The sequence below is a fragment of the Oncorhynchus kisutch genome, unplaced genomic scaffold (assembly GCF_002021735.2).
Source record: "Oncorhynchus kisutch isolate 150728-3 unplaced genomic scaffold, Okis_V2 scaffold772, whole genome shotgun sequence".
Classification (NCBI taxonomy): Eukaryota; Metazoa; Chordata; class Actinopteri; order Salmoniformes; family Salmonidae; genus Oncorhynchus; species Oncorhynchus kisutch.
The window spans coordinates 26,829-50,726 of NW_022262717.1; the positions used below are offsets into that span (position 1 = coordinate 26,829).

Here is a 23,898-nt window from a genome sequence, read left to right on the forward strand (position 1 = left end):
ACCACAGGAAAGCACTGTCACAGCTTTGGCTGTCATTCATAACCACAGGAAAGCACTGTCACAGCTTTGGCTGTCATTCATAACCACAGGAAAGCACTGTCACAGCTTTGGCTGTCATTCATAACCACAGGAAAGCACTGTCACAGCTTTGGCTGTCATTCGTAACCACAGGAAAGCACTGTCACAGCTTTGGCTGTCATTCATAACCACAGGAAAGCACTGTCACAGCTTTGGCTGTCATTCATAACCACAGGAAAGCACTGTCACAGCTTTGGCTGTCATTCATAACCACAGGAAAGCACTGTCACAGCTTTGGCTGTCATTCATAACCACAGGTAAGCACTGTCACAGCTTTGGCTGTCATTCGTAACCACAGGAAAGCACTGTCACAGCTTTGGCTGTCATTCATAACCACAGGAAAGCACTGTCACAGCTTTGGCTGTCATTCATAACCACAGGAAAGCACTGTCACAGCTTTGGCTGTCATTCATAACCACAGGAAAGCACTGTCACAGCTTTGGCTGTCATTCGTAACCACAGGAAAGCACTGTCACAGCTTTGGCTGTCATTCATAACCACAGGAAAGCACTGTCACAGCTTTGGCTGTCATTCATAACCACAGGAAAGCACTGTCACAGCTTTGGCTGTCATTCATAACCACAGGAAAGCACTGTCACAGCTTTGTCTTTTTGTCATCATTTTATTTCATCCTTTATTTTCTCCTATTTGACAAGATGGCCGACTGAGCCAAGACAAAATATATCCCAGTGTTTGTGATCCTCCATGAATCACTATTGAGCTTGTGACAAGTGTCAAAAATGAAGCAGACATGTTAGACGTAGTGTGAGGAGCTCAGTGTTCTGTCCACTAAAGCAGAGAGGTTCCAGTTCAGTTGTGTTGTCCACATCATCCTCCGTATGTCCTCTGGGGGGAGCAGTTTCTGAAGTGTGCCTCCTGATTCTTCTTCAGATTAAATCTGGGACTGTAGGAATTCACAGTTAGTCAGCCGACACAATCGGTGCAGCATAAAATAAAATAACTCTTCAAATATTCCAAGTCTATAAAAAGGAGTGGTGTGTTGTGGAGTGAGGGTCAGAGGTGGTCGCTTGTCTGCCTGGTGACGCACATGGAGTCCAGTCCATATGATGGTCCTGTAGAAGCAGTATCCCGTTCAAATTCCTTCACAGTGAAATCTTCCTCATTCCTCCCTTCCTTGAAGTAATCACTGATTAGACATGACAGAACAGGTGAACAAACCCAAGGCTGCCTTCACATGGCTTCCATCTGTCCAGACAGTCATTCAGACAGAAGCTTTGTGTTGACTCAGTTCATCCCACACTCCACACCCTCCTCCCACAGCGCTAGTGAGGTGGCGGCCGGGCCTGGCCCAACATCCTGAGCCGGCTCTGGTCGATGACGTCTAGAAGGTTCTTGGCGTCTACGGCCAGGGCGTGGGCGGCCGTCAGCATCTGTTTCTTGTAGTCCTGCTGCAGGCTGGTCATGACGTACTGCTGGGCCAGCTTCATCTTGTTGATCAGCTCCGCCAGGTCAGAGTTCAACAGCTTCTGGGCCATCTCCACCTTTAAGATAAGATAGTATTTTATTAAAACAAAATGTCCTGTATAAGAGGGGGCAGACGGGACTAACATAGTGCTGGATCAGAAGAGGCTCATGCCTGGTTAACGTACCTCTCTGTGTGTGCTAGATGGAAGTAACGTGATTGTTTCATCCACTGTGGCCAGGAGTGTTCTCAGTGCCAGACCCACATCCTGAAACACAAATATACTCATATGAACCAATCCTAGAAATCTGTTCTTTCCCGTGTAGCTTAGCTGGTAGAGCATGGCACTTGCAACGCCAATGTTGTGGGTTCGATTCCCACTGGGGACCCGTATGAAAATGTTTGCACTCACTACTGTACGTCTCTCTGGATAAGAGAGTCTGCTAAATGACTCACTACTGTAAGTCTCTCTGGATAAGAGAGTCTGCTAAATGACTCACTACTGTAACTCTCTCTGGATAAGAGAGTTTGCTAAATGACTCACTACTGTAAGTCTCTCTGGATAAGAGAGTCTGCTAAATGACTCACTACTGTAAGTCTCTCTGGATAAGAGTCTGCTAAATGACTCACTACTGTAAGTCTCTCTGGATAAGAGAGTCTGCTAAATGACTCACTACTGTACGTCTCTCTGGATAAGAGAGTCTGCTAAATGACTCACTACTGTAAGTCTCTCTGGATAAGAGCGTCTGCTAAATGACTCACTACTGTAAGTCTCTCTGGATAAGAGAGTCTGCTAAATGACTCACTACTGTAAGTCTCTCTGGATAAGAGTCTGCTAAATGACTCACTACTGTAAGTCTCTCTGGATAAGAGAGTCTGCTAAATGACTCACTACTGTACGTCTCTCTGGATAAGAGAGTCTGCTAAATGACTCACTACTGTAAGTCTCTCTGGATAAGAGCGTCTGCTAAATGACTCACTACTGTAAGTCTCTCTGGATAAGAGAGTCTGCTAAATGACTCACTACTGTAAGTCTCTCTGGATAAGAGAGTTTGCTAAATGACTCACTACTGTAAGTCTCTCTGGATAAGAGAGTCTGCTAAATTTCCAAAAAGAACGAAACGTAAACGTTTTGCTACAATGAACCCTGGTGATTGAATGTGGAGACGATGAACTCTGTGTCTCTCCTACCTTGACCATTGGCACGTATTCCTCGGGAGGCGCAGGCTGAATTTTACTGGACATCTCTATGACAGCCTTCACCAGTCCTGTGACATTCTCATAGACCTTGTCATTAGAGCGGTCCAGGTTGGCAGTGGGGGGTGGGCTGATCTCCTGAGGCTGGAGCTGAATGAAGGAGAAAAATACACTGTGAGCAGAGATGGAGAAATAACAGAGTGGGTCAGATGATTCATTTAATGTTCAACCTTGCATTTCTTAACTCTCACCAATAGATGGCAGTATATATCACCAGTCAGTCAACAACACATTCATTCATGGTAGTAAATCACAATGACAAAACACCCAAGGAATTTGAAATGTTTGTAGAGACTGTCACCAGGGGCTAAATCAAGTCCAGCATATCCTTGAAATTGTACATTGGGTCTAGAGAGGGTTAGAGGTTATGTTAGGAAGATGTCAGCATCTGGAATAAACAATACTTTCTATAATGGAGTTATTTGGAATTCAGCATTATTCCTAAATCATGTCGAAAGTGTCAAAAGTGCACAGATCCCATTTAGGAAGAAGTCAATGTGTTATATTTAGGATTCAGAAGGTTGTTTGAAACAATGTCGTAGACAAACACATTATTATGGCCACACAAACACAGATCTGAACATACACAAGCACTACATGGCCCACTATAAGACCGCTACATGGCCCACTATAAGACCACTACATGGCCCACTATAAGACCTCTACATGGCCCGCTATAAGACCTCTACATGGCCCACTATAAGACCGCTACATGGCCCACTATAAGACCTCTACATGGCCCACTATAAGACCACTACATGGCTCACTATAAGACCACTACATGGCCCACTATAAGACCTCTACATGGCCCGCTATAAGACCGCTACATGGCCCACTATAAGACCTCTACATGGCCCGCTATAAGACCACTACATGGCCCACTATAAGACCACTACATGGCCCACTATAAGACCACTACATGGCCCACTATAAGACCACTACATGGCCCACTATAAGACTGCCACATGGCCCACTATAAGACCGCTACATGGCCCACTATAAGACCACTACATAGCCCACTATAAGACTTCTACATGGCCCGCTATAAGACCGCTACATGGCCCACTATAAGACCTCTACATGGCCCACTATAAGACCTCTACATGGCCCGCTATAAGACCGCTACATGGCCCACTATAAGACCTCTACATGGCCCGCTATAAGACAGATACATGGCCCGCTATAAGACCGCTACATGGCCCACTATAAGACCACTACATAGCCCACTATAAGACCTCTACATGGCCCGCTATAAGACCGCTACATGGCCCACCAAATGACCTCTACATGGCCCGCTATAAGACCTCTACATGGCCCACTATAAGACCACTACATGGCCCGCTATAAGACCGTTACATGGCCCACTATAAGACCACTACATGGCCCACTATAAGACCTCTACATGGCCCACTATAAGACCTCTACATGGCCCACTATAAGACCTCTACGTGGCCCAATATAAGCCCACTACATGGCCCACTATAAGACCCACTTTATCGATGGTAAAGAGGTGTTGTGTCAGTACGGTGAATGGAAGAAATGCATTAGGATGAGAAGGCTAAAGTGGTTCAGTGAACAGACAACAGGTGAATGAACCCTGTCTGAGTCCTAAATGGCACCCTATTTCTTATATACTATACTTCTGACCAGGGCCCTCTGGTCTAAAGTAGTACACTATATAGGGAATGGGGTGCCATTTGTAAAGCACCCCAGATCAGATGAATCATTAGAAGTTGACTGTTACCAGAGATACAGATGGACTCCATTGTCCCACCCCACTACACAACCCAACCCATAGCCTGCTTTTCAGCTTCAAATAACAACTGATTGACAACTCTGTGAGAAGTTAGGCCGAAAGACACACACACCACACACACACACACACACACACACACACACACACACACACACACACACACACACACACACACACACACACACACACACACACACACACACACACACACACACACACACAGTGTATGAACGTACTACACACACATTCACAGTGTTCTCTTACCCGCCAGGGCTAAGTTCAACAACAGTAAGGCAGAGGCAAGAGGGACAGAAGAGGGAGAAGATATTAATGCAACAAGCATTAACAATACACGCAACAACACCAGAGAGCAACGTTTCATCCAAATAAATACGGTTTTGGAGAGGTTGGTTGAGTAAATACCGAAATATCTACAGAGGTGGTGACTTAAATGTTGTGGTCATGAAACTTTGTCTGTGTTTATACAGGCAGCCCAATTCTGAAAATGTACCTAATTATTGGCAAAGGATCTGATCTGATTGGTCAAAAGACCAATTACTGGCAAAATATCAGAATTGTGCTGCCTGTGTAAATGTAGTCTTTGTGTTTTATTTGACACGTGTTTATCTTTTGCATGAATCCCACTAATTCACAACAGGGAACAGGTTGCCATGGTAGTACAGTACTGAGTACATAGTAGTATAGGGTCACAAATGACATCCGATTTCCTATATAGTGCAAAACGTTTTACCACTAGGGCCTATGGGGCTCTGGTCAAAAGCAGTGTACTATATAGGGAATAGGAAGCCATTTGTGATGCATCATATCATAGCCCAGTCTGACCATCTCAGTTCCAGTCATGATGGGCTGATAATGTCCATGTCAGTGTTTACATGTTGGCTTCTTTCTCAGGAACAAGGAACCACACGCTAGACTATTTCTCTTGTTAAATCATTTTCCACGCTGATGGTAAGAAGGCAGTGTAATGGAAAGAGTGTGTTCCTTCCCAGGGTGCATTGCAGGCCTGACTGCCTGGTCGATCGTGTGGTATTTATGAGCGTGTTTGGGGAAGGAGGAGAGAGGGGGTGAACTACAGCTGGGACTGCTTTAGCTGAGGCTTAGGGTGCACCCCAAAAGGCCCCCTATTTAGTGCACTGCTTTTGACCAGGGCCCATAGGACTCTGGTCAAAAGTACTGTAGTGCACTATATAGGGAATAGTGTGCCATTTGTGACGCAGCCTAATGACACCAAGGCAATGGTAGCAGAGCAGAGCTAACAGTTTGGATAACTTCGGGAAGGTAACGCTCCTGGATGTTCTATGCTGACACAGAGAAACTCAAGCGGACTGTTGCCATAGTAACCACCACTGGGGAAAATAGTGACATCTCCGGTGTTTTGGGTGCCATACAAAAGGGGAAGTCTGTGTAGTTGAAATACAGTGGTGGTCGTTGTGATCTGGCCAACATGGTAAAGTCATGTAGGAATGTTCTAACAGAAATAGGGACAGTTAGTCATGTTTTAGAAGCATAGTCATGAACTTCTCAGTTTAAAGATAGAATCCTTAATTGCAACATCCATTCTTGCACGTATAAATGAATTAAACACTGAATGTACAAAACATTAAGGACACCTGCTCTTTCCATGACAGACTGACCATGTGAAAAACTATGATCCCTTATTGATGTCACTTGTTAAATCCACTTCATCAGTGTAGATGAAGGGGAGGAGACATGTTAAAGAAGGATTTTTAAGACTTGAGACAATTGAGACATGGGTATGGTAGTAGGTGCCAGGTGCACCGGTTTGTGTCAAGAACTGCAACACTGCTGGGTTTTTCACACTCAACAGTTCCCCTGTGTATCAAGAATGGTCCACCATCCAAAGGACATCCAGCCAACTTGACAACTGTGCGAAGCATTGGAGTCAACATGGGCCAGCATCCCTGTGGAACGCTTTCGACACCTTGTAGAGTCCATGACCCAACAAATTGAGGCTGTTCTGAGGGCAAAAGGGGGGGGGGGGTGCAACTAAATATTAGGAAGGTGTCCTTAATGTTTTGTCCACTCAGTGTATATACCCATTGATATTTGAAGAATATAACTTGTAAATGCCTCAGGAGCTTAGTTCAACTGTCGTACCTCAGCAGAACCCAACATACAAACTTGTTTTACTCTGATGTTTGTAAACAAAGTAAATGTAAACAAACACTGTCTAGCCTCAAAACATGGTTACAACTATCATGTTGATATCATGGATGGCCAGTCCTTGCATCCACAGCTCTGTCTATGAATTTGAACGTGGTTACCTTTCTCCAGGTCCATCCCTCAGCTTTTACCAAAACAGAGGTGGGGTGAACCACTTCGTTATCATTTCAATGAAGGATTCTAGCTTTAAAATTATGGATGAACACTTAGTTTTGGAGAGCACATGCAAAAGTAGAATACCAACACAATAACTACAAATAAATTGAAACAACTTTGAGACATGTAAATCTGTGGGCTTAAATTGAGCGATAAAGCCAAATCACTGGATTGTTGTGGAATGAGTGTAGTTTGATTGGTAGAATAAACAATTGAGCATCAGCTTACCTTCACTCCCTCATTGTAGCTGTCCACGGGGTTCAGGCTGGCCAGACTACCCAGGTGACTGGGGGCTCCAGGACGGGGAGGTTTCTTTGGTGGAGCTGCATGTTCTGTGGAGGCGAAGGACCCATCAGATACTGGAGTACATAAGAATCAACAGATACCTAAACTACAGCATATAGTACAATATATGTATGTTATGTGGAGGCAAAGGACCCATCAGATACTGGAGTACATAAGAATCAACAGATACCTAAACTACAACATATAGTACAATATATGTATGTTATGTGGAGGCAAAGGACCCATCAGATACTGGAGTACATAAGAATCAACAGATACCTAAACTACAACATATAGTACAATATATGTATGTTATGTGGAGGCAAAGGACCATCATCAGTTACATAAGGAATAAAACCAACGCATGACTATATGGAAGATGCACAGGAATTGTAGCATTTCTTATCAAACTCTCACAGATTCAACGATAATTCCTATCAAATATCTACTATTATGGCAGCAGAAACTAACACAGGCCTAGCAGAAATAGCCAAATTGTCATCCTGTCAACATAGTTTAGCAGTTAAAATGGTTGAGGAATGTGCTAGAACAGTTGAGGGAGTCAGAGTTAGAGTCTGAATCAGTCAGAGTCAGTCAGAGTTAGAGCCAGTCAGAATTAGAGTCAGTCAGAGTTAGAGTCAGAGCCAGTCAGAGGCAGAGCCAGTCAGAGTCCGAGTTAGAGCCAGTCAGAGTAAGAGCCAGTCAGAGTTAGAGCCAGTCAGAGTTAGAGCCAGTCATAGTCAGAGCCAGTCAGAGTTAGAGCCAGTCAGAGTCAGTCAGAGTCAGAGCCAGTCAGAGTCAGAGTCAGAGCCAGTCAGAGTCAGAGCCAGTCAGAGTCAGAGCCAGTCAGAGTCAGAGCCAGTCAGAGTCAGAGCCAGTCAGAGTTAGAGCCAGTCAGAGTCAGAGCCAGTCAGAGTTAGAGCCAGTCAGAGTCAGAGCCAGTCAGAGTCGGTGTCAGAGTCGGTGTCAGAGTCGGTCGGAGTTAGAGCCGGTGTCGGTGTCAGAGCCAGTCAGAGTTAGAGCAGTGAAAACAATAAGTGTAAGGTAAACTTGTAATTACATTGGCTGAGACATTACCTGGTTTGCCTATGGGTTGGTATATGTGCTGGTTTCCTGTCTGCACAAACAAACACAAACAAGCAGTTGAAATAAACGAGCAGGATTCATTCCACATTTCCAACAGTGTTTTCCCACAACATCCCAGTGAGCAGTCTCTCTGGTGTCATCTGTGTTGTTGTGGTCTCTCCACCAACACTCAAAATACTCCTGTTGCTTGGATACACAGACCTAACCGGACCACAGCCAACCAGCACGGTGTTCCACAGTAAAAACACATCTCTGCTTTACTGTGATAGCCCGAAAACAAACTGTAGAACAGACCATATGCACTATTCCCTGTTTACATTTAAGTCAATATAACACTTGCTGATTGAAGTTTACAGAATAGCCTAGAGGTTATTGAGAGTTATATTCAATATTTTAGTGCATCAACTCAACATGCTGAACGGCTATCCATCAGTCCTTGGCTTCATCCTCTGCCTGGCTATAATTATTATCAGGGAGACAGATTCTGACAGTTATCTCGCCATGAAGCAAGATTTTGGTTTTGCAAATGGCCCAGTAAAATAGAGTGGATTGCATGAGAGCTGCTGCATTAATGTGGGCGGTGTTTTAAACTAAGAGTGGGTTTGGTTTGGGGCTATACCCTTGTAATGGTCCATGCAGCTCAGAACACAGCTGTCCATACAGCTCAATGTAATGATACTGAGCAATGACAGGGAACAAATGAAATGGTTCTACATTCTATGTCCTAATAGTTCTATGTTCTAATAGTTCTACATTCTATCTCCTAATAGTTCTACATTCTATGTTCTCATAGTTCTACATTCTAATAGTTCTACATTCTATCTCCTAATAGTTCTACATTCTATGTTCTCATAGTTCTACATTCTATGCTCTAATAGTTCTACATTCTAAAAGTTCTACATTCTATGTTCTAATAGTTCTACATTCTATGTCCTAATAGTTCTACATTCTATGTCCTAATAGTTCTACATTCGATGTCCTAATAGTTCTACGTCCTAATAGTTCTACATTCTATGTCCTAATAGTTCTACGTTCTATGTCCTAATAGTTCTACGTTCTATGTTCTAATAGTTCTACATTCCATGTTCTAATAGTTCTACGTTCTATGTTCAAACAGTTCTACAATCTAATAGTTCTACATTCTATGTTCAAACAGTTCTACATTCTATATTCTGATAGTTCTACATGATATATTCTATACATGAGAACAGATGGATATTCCTTCATATCAGTCAGTGTTCTTTTATTCTCCTTTTAAGCCCAGTAAACATGATGGTATCCTAACGTGAATTCAAAGAGCAAAGGCTAAATCTTCAACCATTCTCTTTTTTTAAATTATCAATATATATTTACTATTGATGGTCCCAAGATGATCTGTGTAAATCTGTTAACCCCTTGACATTCCTTTTTCCAGTTGAAGCTAAATCCCCAGAGTGCTAAAACAAATACATACAACTTGCTTATGGAATGCCTATGATGTAAGCATGTCCAGTGCATTCAGAAAGTATTCAGACCCCTTGACTTTTTACACACTTTGGAAAAACAAGGTTTTTATCACATTTAGACCCTTTACTCAGTACTTTGTTGAAGCACCATTGGCAGTGATTACCGCCTCGAGCCTTCTTGGGTATGAAGCTAGAAGCTTGGCACATCTGTGTTTGGGGAGTTTCTCCCATTCTTCTCTGCAGATCCTCTCAAGCTCTGTCAGGTTGGATGGGGAGCGTTGCTGCACAGCTATTTTCAGGTCTCTCCAGAGATGTTACATCGGGTTCAAGTCTGGGCTCTGGCTGGGCAACTCAAGGACAATCAGAGAATGCCACTCTTGAGTTGTCTTTGCTGTTGTCCTGTTGGAAGGTGAACCTTCACCCCAGGCTGAGGTCCTGAGGGCTCTGGAGTACGTTTTCATCAAGGATCTCTCTGTACTTTTCTCCGTTCATCTTTCCCTCGATCCTGACTAATCTCCCAGTCCCTGCCACTGAAAAACATCTCCACAGTATGATGCAGCCACCACCCTGTTTCACCATAGGGATGATGCCAGGTTTCCTCCAGACATGACATTTGGCATTCAGGCCAAAGAGTTCAATCTTGGTTTCATCAGTCCAGAGAATCTTGTTTCTCATGGTCTGAGAGTCCTTTAGGTATCTTTTGGCAAACTCCAAGCGGGCTGTCATGCGCCTTTTACTGAGGAGTGGCTTCTGGAAGGTTCTCTGGAAGGTTCCCAATTTCACACAGGAACTCTGGAGCTCTGTCAGAGTGACCATCAGGATCTTGATCGCCTACCTCCCTGACCAAAGCCCTTCTTCCCTGATTGCTCAGTTTGGCTGGGCGGCCAGCTCTAGGAAGAGACTTGGTGGTTCCTAACTTCATTTAAGAATGATGGAGGCCACTGTGTTCTTGGGGCCCTTCAATGCTGTAGATATTATTTGGTGCCCTTCGCCAGATCTGTTCCTTGACACAATTCTGTCTCGGAGCTCTTCAGACAATTCCTTTGACTTCACGGCTTAGATTTTGCTCTGACATGCACTGTCAACTGTGGGGCCATATATAGACAGGTGTGTGCCTTTCCAAATCATGTCCAATCAATTGAATTTACCACAGCTGGACAACAATCACGTTGTAGAAACATCTCCAAGGATGATCAATGGAAACAGGACGCACCTGAGTGCAATTTTGAGTTTCTTAGCTAAGGGTCTGAATACTTATGTAAATAAGGTATTTCAGTTTTCTATTTTTAATACATTTGAAAAAACTTCAAAAAACCTGTTTACGCTTTGTCATTATGGGGTATTGTGTGTAGATTGATGGGAATTTGTACTTATGTATGTCACGCCCTGACCTTAGTTTTCTTTATTATTTTGGTTAGGTCAGGGTGTGACGAGGGTGATGTATGTGTTTTTGTCCTGTCTAGGGTTTTTGTATGTTTATGGGCTTGTTTCTAGTCTAGGTGTTTTTATGTCTATGGTTGTCTAGATTGGTTCTCAATCAGAAGCAGCTGTTTATCGTTGTCTCTGATTAGGGACCATATTTAGGTAGCCATATTCCTTGGGTATTTTGTGGGTTATTGTCTATGTCTAGTTGCCTGTGTCAGCACCAGTGTTTATAGCGTCACGTTTGTTTTGTTGTTTTGTTCGTTTGTTGAAGTGTCCTTCCTTTAATAAAGAGGACTGTATTCTCATTACGCTGCGCCTTGGTCTCCTCGTTACAACGATCGGGACCATTTATTACATGTTGGAATAAGGTTGTAACGTAACTAAATGTGGAAAAACAGAAGGGGTCTGAACACTTTCCAAATGCACTGTATCTATTATGCATTTATATGTTGAAGCTCTCTGAGCCAAAGTCGTGTTTTAAAAACTGATAGCATCTATCTGTCAGGGGGCCTCTGTTGCTATTTTACCATAAAACCATTCATTTATGCCTGCTAATATACTGCACTACAGCATAAATACAGGTTTGATTGACTTGAGCCTCTAGAGTTACTACACAGGCTGTCTGGGAGTGTTCTCTCCCACTGTACGACTGACGTACTGTAATACTCACTGACTCACTGTATAACTCATACACAACCCCAGGCTAGGAGTGGTACAACAAGAACAGACAACAGAGAGACATTGACGGGAACCCCCCCTCCAGACAAAATGTCTTTAACTTCTTTTGTGTGAAAGCCCAAGGTATTTTGCATATTTGTGAGAGAGGTAAAGAGAACAGGAGATAGCGTTGACTGTTATTCCATCCAGGGAAACCAAGTAACAAGAGGAGACTTACTGGTCCGTGGAGGATGCCTTCGTCCCGGTCAATGCTGCCTCTGGAAATCCTTGAATCCGGCTTCTGGTTGTGACCGAGAGAGACACAGCAGGTTAAATGAATGATCGAACGAACAAACAAATGCTCAGACTGATTTCAACGTGGAAAACAATCATTATTTCTCTATATCACAGTGATAATGGACATTATTTTGCTATAACAGTGGTATGACATCTGATGCACTGATATTCAAATCAGTCAGATCAAATCAAAATGAATATACAATATCATGACAAATACAAATCACTGCTACGTAAACACAGGACAAAATGGTAACAAGAGACATTCTCCACTTGATCCTTGGAGTGGTCATTATTATTTGTGTGTATGTTGTATTGTAATATAGGGTTTCAGCTAATGTAAGCTAGCTAGTCTTCGACGTGACTTTCTGTTGCTGAGGTAAATGCGCTGCTCATCCAACTTGCAGAAGGATCGAGATCCAACAACTGCGCATGCATAAAACCCTTACATCGCTCATACCGTTTTCCACAAGCAAAGTCGACATTAGATTGCAGCTAAAACCACATCTTCTGAGCGACTTTATCTAATGCGCTGTGACGCGCCTACAGTTGTTTTAAATGGTTTTCCTGTGCACTTGTCGCTGTTATTTCTTGATGAGCATCAATTCTAGTATGATAATATTTTTTTCTAGTATGTTAATATTTTTTCTAGTATGTTAATATTTTTTCTAGTATGCTGATATATTTTAACATCTACAGTAGTCGGCACATTCAATGATTTATCTTTCTAGCACTTCACCACAGAAGGAACAGTTGTACACAGCTTAGGATCCCACAGCGCAGCAAATGTACTCCTGCTGCTGCTCTGCCCATTAACTTATTAAAACTTCAGTCTCACGCCAGCTGCCTGACAAACTATTCACATTTCTCTCTCCTTCCCTCCCTAATGCTGTACCAGTTTTCCCAGGAAGGACTTGAAAACTTGCATCCTTTGGACTGCTGTTCTCTGCTGGGTGTTTCAGTGCCTGGGAGGAGAGCATGGAGCTGCTAGGAATTCCATCAACAGGATGAGAGAGGTTCCCCACGTTTACTCCTGTTTACACGGCTTGGCTCACTGACTGACTGGCTCACTGACTGACTGACTGACTGGCTCGCTGACTGATTCACACAAAGTGAACATACAGCCAGATAGCGGTCTTTCTCTGTTCGCCTGCCTCTCTCTCTTCCTCCTTCTTTGTCTCTCTCTCTCTATCCCTCGCTGTCTCTATCTCTCCACCTCTGTCTCTTTCTCCCTCCCTCTCTCTCTCTATCCCTCGCTGTCTCTATCTCTCCACCCCTGTCTCTTTCTCCCTCTCTCTCTCTATCCCTCGCTGTCTCTATCTCTCCACCTCTGTCTCTTTCTCCCTCCCTCCCTCTCTCTCTATCCCTCGCTGTCTCTATCTCTCCACCTCTGTCTCTTTCTCCCTCCCTCTCTCTCTATCCCTCACTGTCTCTATCTCTCCACCTCTGTCTCCCCCCCCCCTCTCTCCCCTGGTCCTTCTCCTTCCTTTCTTCTAGTAGTCCCTCCCCTTGTATGAAATAAGAGTCTACGGGTCTAAACTACATACAACCTACTCAGCTTTCCAGCAAAGAACATTTGCCTTCACCAACTGTGGGTCAAAATAAGTTTACCATACTTGACGGCGCATGGAGGGACAAACCTATCATTAGCTAGGAATTTGCTTTAGCCACACCTGCACACACACACACAATATAAAACTTTGAGAACACAAGTTGACAGCTTTGCCAAAGGTCTGAAAAACACAAGACAATGCTTTTTGTTCCCCCCTTTCTTCTCTGAAAACGTCTTTGTCCGTTGAATGTAAAAAATGATCTAGGAAGTGAAGTGAGGCGCTCTGGGACACATCTCAGAGATAATGATACGGTACTACTAAAATAACTGAGGGGTATGAAGCCAGTGCAAAACATTATGTACCACATCTGTGCACAATTAACACAGGGCTTTCCAAGGAATGATGAAGTACATTTGTGTCAGACATTACAGTTGTAAGTAAACACCCTGCAAACAGAACATGAAGGGGCAGGTCTGTTATCTCCTGCATCACCATCAGAGGGGTTACAGGAGGCAGGTCTGTTATCTCCTGCATCACCATCAGAGGGGTTACAGGAGGCAGGTCTGTTATCTCCTGCATCACCATCAGAGGGGTTACAGGAGGCAGGTCTGTACAACGATTATGTGAGTGTGATGTGTGTGGTATAGGTGTGGTTTGTGTGTGTGTGGTATGTGTGTATGTATATATAGTGTGTGTGTGTGCTTGTATATGTGTGGGGTATGTGTGTGTGTGTGGTTTGTGTGTATGTATATATATAGTGTGTGTGTGTGTGCTTGTATATGTGTGTGGTGTCTTTTATAGGTGTCTTTTATACTGATAACAAGTTCAAACAGGTGCCATTAATACAGGTAACGAGTGGAGGACAGAGTATTTAGTCAGCCACCAATTGTGCAAGTTCTCCCACTTAAAAAGATGAGAGAGGCCTGTAATTTTCATCATAGGTACAATTCAACTATGACAGACAAAATAAATAAAAAAATCCAGAAAATCACATTGTAGGATTTTTTATGAATTTATTGGAAAATAAATAAGTATTCTGGCTCTCACAGACCTGTAACTTCTTCTTTAAGAGGCTCCTCTGTCCTTCACTCGTTACCTGTATTAATGGCACCTGTTTGAACTTATCAGTATAAAAGACACCTGTCCACAACCTCAAACAGTCACACTCCAAACTCCACTATGGCCAAGACCAAAGAGCTGTCAAAGGACACCATAAACAAAATTGTAGACCTGCACCAGGCTGGGAAGACTGAATCTGCAATAGGTAAGCAGCTTGGTTTGAAGAAATCAACTGTGGGAGCAATTATTAGGAAATGGAAGACATACAAGACCACTGATAATCTCCCTCGATCTGGGGCTCCACGCAAGATCTCACCCCGTGGGGTCAAAATGATAACAAGAACGGTGAGCAAAAATCCCAGAACCACACGGGGGGACCTAGTGAATGACCTGCAGAGAGCTGGGACCAAAGTAACAAAGCCTACCATCAGTAACACACTACGCCACCAGGGACTCAAATCCTGCAGTGCCAGACGTGTTCCCCTGCTTAAGCCAGTACATGTCCAGGCCCGTCTGAAGTTTGCTAGAGAGCATTTGGATGATCCAGAAGAAGATTGGGAGAATGTCATATGGTCAGATGAAACCAAAATATAACTTTTTGGTAAAAACTCAACTCGTCGTGTTTGGAGGACAAAGAATGCTGAGTTGCATCCAAAGAACACCATACCTACTGTGAAGCATGGGGGTGGAAACATCATGCTTTGGGGCTGTTGTTCTGCAAAGGGACCAGGACGACTGATCCGTGTAAAGGAAAGAATGAATGGGGCCATGTATCGTGAGATTTTGAGTGAAAACCTCCTTCCATCAGCAAGGGCATTGAAGATGAAACATGGCTGGGTCTTTCAGCATGACAATGATCCCAAACACACCGCCCGGGCAACGAAGGAGTGGCTTCGTAAGAAGCATTTCAAGGTCCTGGAGTGGCCTAGCCAGTCTCCAGATCTCAACCCCATAGAAAATCTTTGGAGGGAGTTGAAAGTCCGTGTTGTCCAGCAACAGCCCCAAAACATCACTGCTCTAGAGGAGACCTGTATGGAGGAATGGGCCAAAATACCAGCAACAGTGTGTGAAAACCTTGTGAAGACTTACAGAAAACATTTGACCTCTGTCATTGCCAACAAAGGGTATATAACAAAGTATTGAGATAAACTTTTGTTATTGACCATATACTTATTTTCCACCAGAATTTGCAAATAAATTCATAAAAAATCCTACAATGTGATTTTCTGTTTTTTTCCCTTCTCATTTTGTCTGTCATAGTTGAAGTGTACCTATGACGAAAATTACAGGCCTCTCTCAACGTTTTAAGTTGGAGAACTTGCACAATCGGTGGCTGACTAAATACTTTTTTTGCCCCACTGTATAGTGTGTGTGTGTTATTACCAGGAAGCGTTCCTCATGCTCCAGCCACCGCTGGTCCTCCTCCATCTGCTGCTGTTGCATCATCAGCTGTTCCTCCATCAGGAGGGGGGGCAGAACCTGACCCATCACCTGCATGTCCAGAGACCCCCTGTCCTGAGACAGACAGACACACAGAGAGAAAGACAGACAGACACAGAGAGAGAGAGAGAGAGAGACAGACAGAGAGAGAGAGAAAGACAGACAGACAGACAGACAGACAGACACAGAGAGAGAGATACAGAGAGAGACAGAAAGAAAGAGAGAGAGAAAGACCGAGACAGAGAGACAGACACAGAGAGAGAGAGAGAGAGAGAGAGAGAGACAGAGAGCGAGAGAGAAAGAGAGAAACATTTAGAGAAAGAAAGAAAGAAAGAAAAAGAGAGATTGAGAGAGAATCAGTGTATTGTCCCTCACCAACCTAAATCGCTACGACAGTACCATCTTGTTATTGGGAGCACCAGGTGTACAACACTGGTCCATCCCCGGATCCTTACCTCCATGTTGGGGGACCACATGGGGAGGTCCTGCTGCCGGTGGTGGTTCCAGGTGTCATGGGGATCGTGGGAAGCCTGGGGAGGGTACATCCCACTGGTGATGGAAGGCATGCCGTGGGTGCCTGGGTATCCTGCCATCTGGGAAGGACAGGGGCCTTTGAATTAGTAATGTATCTACTTAGATCAGGAACGACCAAAATCCCAACTACAAAAACAGAATCCCATGACATCTAGGGAAAGGCCTGTTATAACTACTGTATAAACACAGGGTACTGTCTCATGTCTCTCTGTCAGTGTGTTGTAGGACCTAGGCTACCTGCTAGTGGTTATGCTGTTATAACTACTTTATAACACAATGTACCAGCTCTCCTTGCTCTACCTGCTAGTGGTTATGATGTTATAACTACTTTATAACAATGTACCAGCTCTCCTTGCTCTACCTGCTAGTGGTTATGATGTTATAACTACTTTATAACACAATGTACCAGCTCTCCTTGCTCTACATGCTAGTGGTTATGATGTTATAACTACTTTATAACACAATGTACCAGCTCTCCTTGGTCTACCTGCTAGTGGTTATGATGTTATAACTACTTTATAACACAATGTACCAGCTCTCCTTGGTCTACCTGCTAGTGGTTATGATGTTATAACTACTTTATAACACAATGTACCAGCTCTCCTTGGTCTACCTGCTAGTGGTTATGATGTTATAACTACTTTATAACACAATGTACCAGCTCTCCTTGCTCTACCTGCTAGCTCTCCTTGCTCTACCTGCTAGTGGTTATGATGTTATAACTACTTTATAACAATGTACCAGCTCTCCTTGCTCTACATGCTAGTGGTTATGATGTTATAACTACTTTATAACACAATGTACCAGCTCTCCTTGCTCTACATGCTAGTGGTTATGATGTTATAACTACTTTATAACAATGTACCAGCTCTCCTTGCTCTACCTGCTAGTGGTTATGATGTTATAACTACTTTATAACACAATGTACCAGCTCTCCTTGCTCTACCTGCTAGTGGTTATGATGTTATAACTACTTTATAACAATGTACCAGCTCTCCTTGCTCTACCTGCTAGTGGTTATGCTGTTATAACTACTTTATAACAATGTACCAGCTCTCCTTGCTCTACCTGCTAGTGGTTATGATGTTATAACTACTTTATAACACAATGTACCAGCTCTCCTTGCTCTACCTGCTAGTGGTTATGATGTTATAACTACTTTATAACAATGTACCAGCTCTCCTTGCTCTACCTGCTAGTGGTTATGATGTTATAACTACTTTATAACAATGTACCAGCTCTCCTTGCTCTACCTGCTAGTGGTTATGATGTTATAACTACTTTATAACAATGTACCAGCTCTCCTTGCTCTACCTGCTAGTGGTTATGCTGTTATAACTACTTTATAACACAATGTACCAGCTCTCCTTGCTCTACCTGCTAGCTCTCCTTGCTCTACCTGCTAGTGGTTATGTTATAACTACTTTATAACACAATGTACCAGCTCTCCTTGCTCTACCTGCTAGCTCTCCTTGCTCTACCTGCTAGTGGTTATGCTGTTATAACTACTTTATAACACAATGTACCAGCTCTCCTTGCTCTACCTGCTAGCTCTCCTTGCTCTACCTGCTAGTGGTTATGCTGTTATAACTACTTTATAACACAATGTACCAGCTCTCCTTGCTCTACCTGCTAGTGGTTATGATGTTATAACTACTTTATAACACAATGTACCAGCTCTCCTTGCTCTACCTGCTAGTGGTTATGATGTTATAACTACTTTATAACACAATGTACCAGCTCTCCTTGCTCTACCTGCTAGTGGTTATGATGTTATAACTACTTTATAACAATGTACCAGCTCTCCTTGGTCTACCTGCTAGTGGTTATGATGTTATAACTACTTTATAACACAATGTACCAGCTCTCCTTGCTCTACCTGCTAGTGGTTATGATGTTATAACTACTTTATAACAATGTACCAGCTCTCCTTGCTCTACCTGCTAGCTCTCCTTGCTCTACCTGCTAGTGGTTATGTTATAACTACTTTATAACAATGTACCAGCTCTCCTTGGTCTACCTGCTAGTGGTTATGATGTTATAACTACTTTATAACAATGTACCAGCTCTCCTTGGTCTACCTGCTAGTGGTTATGATGTTATAACTACTTTATAACAATGTACCAGCTCTCCTTGCTCTACCTGCTAGTGGTTATGATGTTATAACTACTTTATAACACAATGTACCAGCTCTCCTTGGTCTACCTGCTAGCTCTCCTTGCTCTACCTGCTAGTGGTTATGATGTTATAACTACTTTATAACAATGTACCAGCTCTCCTTGCTCTACCTGCTAGTGGTTGATGTTATAACTACTTTATAACAATGTACCAGCTCTCCTTGCTCTACCTGCTAGTGGTTATGATGTTATAACTACTTTATAACACAATGTACCAGCTCTCCTTGCTCTACCTGCTAGTGGTTATGATGTTATAACTACTTTATAACAATGTACCAGCTCTCCTTGGTCTACCTGCTAGTGGTTATGTTATAACTACTTTATAACAATGTACCAGCTCTCCTTGGTCTACCTGCTAGTGGTTATGATGTTATAACTACTTTATAACAATGTACCAGCTCTCCTTGCTCTACCTGCTAGTGGTTATGATGTTATAACTACTTTATAACAATGTACCAGCTCTCCTTGCTCTACCTGCTAGTGGTTATGATGTTATAACTACTTTATAACAATGTACCAGCTCTCCTTGCTCTACCTGCTAGTGGTTATGTTATAACTACTTTATAACACAATGTACCAGCTCTCCTTGCTCTACCTGCTAGTGGTTATGTTATAACTACTTTATAACAATGTACCAGCTCTCCTTGGTCTACCTGCTAGTGGTTATGATGTTATAACTACTTTATAACAATGTACCAGCTCTCCTTGGTCTACCTGCTAGTGGTTATGATGTTATAACTACTTTATAACACAATGTACCAGCTCTCCTTGGTCTACCTGCTAGTGGTTATGATGTTATAACTACTTTATAACAATGTACCAGCTCTCCTTGCTCTACCTGCTAGTGGTTATGATGTTATAACTACTTTATAACACAATGTACCAGCTCTCCTTGGTCTACCTGCTAGCTCTCCTTGCTCTACCTGCTAGTGGTTATGATGTTATAACAACTTTATAACAATGTACCAGCTCTCCTTGCTCTACCTGCTAGTGGTTGATGTTATAACTACTTTATAACAATGTACCAGCTCTCCTTGCTCTACCTGCTAGTGGTTATGATGTTATAACTACTTTATAACACAATGTACCAGCTCTCCTTGCTCTACCTGCTAGTGGTTATGATGTTATAACTACTTTATAACAATGTACCAGCTCTCCTTGCTCTACCTGCTAGTGGTTATGATGTTATAACTACTTTATAACAATGTACCAGCTCTCCTTGCTCTACCTGCTAGTGGTTATGATGTTATAACTACTTTATAACAATGTACCAGCTCTCCTTGCTCTACCTGCTAGTGGTTATGCTGTTATAACTACTTTATAACACAATGTACCAGCTCTCCTTGCTCTACCTGCTAGCTCTCCTTGCTCTACCTGCTAGTGGTTATGATGTTATAACTACTTTATAACACAATGTACCAGCTCTCCTTGCTCTACCTGCTAGCTCTCCTTGCTCTACCTGCTAGTGGTTATGCTGTTATAACTACTTTATAACACAATGTACCAGCTCTCCTTGCTCTACCTGCTAGCTCTCCTTGCTCTACCTGCTAGTGGTTATGCTGTTATAACTACTTTATAACACAATGTACCAGCTCTCCTTGCTCTACCTGCTAGTGGTTATGATGTTATAACTACTTTATAACACAATGTACCAGCTCTCCTTGCTCTACCTGCTAGTGGTTATGATGTTATAACTACTTTATAACACAATGTACCAGCTCTCCTTGCTCTACCTGCTAGTGGTTATGATGTTATAACTACTTTATAACAATGTACCAGCTCTCCTTGGTCTACCTGCTAGTGGTTATGATGTTATAACTACTTTATAACACAATGTACCAGCTCTCCTTGCTCTACCTGCTAGTGGTTATGATGTTATAACTACTTTATAACAATGTACCAGCTCTCCTTGCTCTACCTGCTAGTGGTTATGATGTTATAACTACTTTATAACACAATGTACCAGCTCTCCTTGGTCTACCTGCTAGCTCTCCTTGCTCTACCTGCTAGTGGTTATGATGTTATAACTACTTTATAACAATGTACCAGCTCTCCTTGCTCTACCTGCTAGTGGTTGATGTTATAACTACTTTATAACAATGTACCAGCTCTCCTTGCTCTACCTGCTAGTGGTTATGATGTTATAACTACTTTATAACACAATGTACCAGCTCTCCTTGCTCTACCTGCTAGTGGTTATGATGTTATAACTACTTTATAACAATGTACCAGCTCTCCTTGGTCTACCTGCTAGTGGTTATGTTATAACTACTTTATAACAATGTACCAGCTCTCCTTGGTCTACCTGCTAGTGGTTATGATGTTATAACTACTTTATAACAATGTACCAGCTCTCCTTGCTCTACCTGCTAGTGGTTATGATGTTATAACTACTTTATAACAATGTACCAGCTCTCCTTGCTCTACCTGCTAGTGGTTATGATGTTATAACTACTTTATAACAATGTACCAGCTCTCCTTGCTCTACCTGCTAGTGGTTATGTTATAACTACTTTATAACACAATGTACCAGCTCTCCTTGCTCTACCTGCTAGTGGTTATGTTATAACTACTTTATAACAATGTACCAGCTCTCCTTGGTCTACCTGCTAGTGGTTATGATGTTATAACTACTTTATAACAATGTACCAGCTCTCCTTGGTCTACCTGCTAGTGGTTATGATGTTATAACTACTTTATAACACAATGTACCAGCTCTCCTTGGTCTACCTGCTAGTGGTTATGATGTTATAACTACTTTATAACAATGTACCAGCTCTCCTTGCTCTACCTGCTAGTGGTTATGATGTTATAACTACTTTATAACACAATGTACCAGCTCTCCTTGGTCTACCTGCTAGCTCTCCTTGCTCTACCTGCTAGTGGTTATGATGTTATAACTACTTTATAACAATGTACCAGCTCTCCTTGCTCTACCTGCTAGTGGTTGATGTTATAACTACTTTATAACAATGTACCAGCTCTCCTTGCTCTACCTGCTAGTGGTTATGATGTTATAACTACTTTATAACACAATGTACCAGCTCTCCTTGCTCTACCTGCTAGTGGTTATGATGTTATAACTACTTTATAACAATGTACCAGCTCTCCTTGCTCTACCTGCTAGTGGTTATGATGTTATAACTACTTTATAACACAATGTACCAGCTCTCCTTGCTCTACCTGCTAGTGGTTATGCTGTTATAACTACTTTATAACAATGTACCAGCTCTCCTTGCTCTACCTGCTAGTGGTTATGATGTTATAACTACTTTATAACAATGTACCAGCTCTCCTTGCTCTACCTGCTAGTGGTTGATGTTATAACTACTTTATAACACAATGTACCAGCTCTCCTTGCTCTACCTGCTAGTGGTTATGATGTTATAACTACTTTATAACAATGTACCAGCTCTCCTTGCTCTACCTGCTAGTGGTTGATGTTATAACTACTTTATAACACAATGTACCAGCTCTCCTTGCTCTACATGCTAGTGGTTATGCTGTTATAACTACTTTATAACACAATGTACCAGCTCTCCTTGCTCTACCTGCTAGTGGTTATGATGTTATAACACATTTAACATTTACGTTTGAGTCATTTAGCAGACACTCTTATCCAGAGTGACTTACAGGAGCAATTAGTGTTAAGTGCCTTGCTCAACGGCACAGACAGATTTTCACCTAGTTGGCTAGGGGATTCAAACCAGTAACATTTCGGTTACTGGTCCAACGCTCTTAACCGCTAGGCTACCTGCCCCCCTGTGAACCAGCTCTCCTTGCTCTACCTGGTAGTGGGTGGGCTGCCCCAGGTGCTGTGGGCTGGGGTAGAACCCCTCACTGGAGCGTGGGCTGGGGTACCCTGGTCTGCTGGGCTATAGAGAGAGAGAGACAGAGAGCTCTGTTAAATACATGCTGCTGTTTCATCTCCATAGCTAGGTCTGGGTTAGATAGAGCTAGGTGCACACACGCACGCACGCACGCACGCACGCACGTGCGCACGCACGTGCGCACGCATGCACGCACGCACACACACACACACACACACACACACACACACACATACTACAGATGCAATGTGTGTGGACAGTGTTAGAGCTGTCCAGAAGGGAAACAAAGAAAGGCTATGAAACAAGCAGGCAGTTAGTTCAACATTCACAAAATAGTTATATGAGAGTTCTGGTGTTGGACTTAGTAGAGTTGATGGTTATTTTTGGTGTGGGATGGGGGGGGGAGGATGAGGGTAGAATAATCATCTCCAATTCAGGGTGACATGTTGATAGGCAGGCAGGCAACAATCTCCTCCTCCACTGAGCATTGCACTCAGACTTTCCTTATATTTAATCACAGCGAGACATCTACCTTACAGACCTTTTCACAGTAAGCTTCTCGAGGCCAAACCTCCCGATTAGCAAAAGACAGTGAACGAAACAGAACAGGCTGTAAGTTACAACATGTGACAACACGGTGGAAATGAAACAGGAAATGATGTGCAATTTACAGTTCAGATACTCATTTAGAATAGGTACAATAGAAACATTCTACATGGTTGTACACAACGTTGGGATGGCTAAGATGACGACAACGGAAGCATCAACCAACCGTGTTGAAAAAGGACCAATGAGAGCAGCATGTTTTCATGGTAGAACAACAGTAGACGTCATCCTGCTGTACAGTACTGCATACTGCATCCCAAATGGAACCCTGTTCCCTAACATAGTGCCCTTCTTTCCACCAGAGGCCTCTGGGCCCAGGTCAAAAGTAGTGCACTACATAGGGGAAAAGGGTGCCATTTGGGACAACGATTACACAAGCATCCTACACAGGCTCTGAAAGTGAGTGACAACCTGAGGACATTTCCACAGCATTTCCCCCTCAAGGCCAAGGCACATTGTGTTAGCATGTGTTAAGACAACATGCCGCTTTCCAAACAGCTTAGTGTCACAATATTCAACAAAGAAAATCACTAAATCTACGATGGACCAAAACATTATTTAATTCTAAATGTGTGTTCATGTTACTCTAGTGTGTTTGCCATCATATTCAGTGTATGTATTTAGCCCAC

The 23,898-nt window shown here is 42.8% G+C and overlaps 1 protein-coding gene across 14 annotated transcripts in view; it reads right to left on the reverse strand.

Annotated features, from left to right (window-relative positions):
- Positions 1 to 680: 680 nt before the first annotated feature.
- Positions 681 to 23,898, reverse strand: part of LOC109884792 (focal adhesion kinase 1-like) — a 131,586-nt gene continuing 108,368 nt past the window's right edge. For 9 of the 14 annotated variants that reach the window (XM_031816292.1, XM_031816294.1, XM_031816296.1 and 6 more), the window contains 10 exons: positions 22,622 to 22,708; positions 16,578 to 16,715; positions 16,066 to 16,197; positions 12,012 to 12,074; positions 8,238 to 8,277; positions 7,104 to 7,207; positions 4,779 to 4,787; positions 2,693 to 2,848; positions 1,689 to 1,769; positions 681 to 1,580 (listed from right to left, as the gene is read on the reverse strand). In XM_031816292.1, coding sequence (XP_031672152.1) covers positions 1,362 to 1,580; positions 1,689 to 1,769; positions 2,693 to 2,848; positions 4,779 to 4,787; positions 7,104 to 7,207; positions 8,238 to 8,277; positions 12,012 to 12,074; positions 16,066 to 16,197; positions 16,578 to 16,715; positions 22,622 to 22,708 — 1,029 coding nt within the window. In that variant the 3' untranslated portion in view covers positions 681 to 1,361. The remainder of the gene's footprint in view (positions 1,581 to 1,688; positions 1,770 to 2,692; positions 2,849 to 4,778; positions 4,788 to 7,103; positions 7,208 to 8,237; positions 8,278 to 12,011; positions 12,075 to 16,065; positions 16,198 to 16,577; positions 16,716 to 22,621; positions 22,709 to 23,898) is intronic. The other 5 variants (XM_031816295.1, XM_031816293.1, XM_031816301.1 and 2 more) reach the window with 2 other exon arrangements.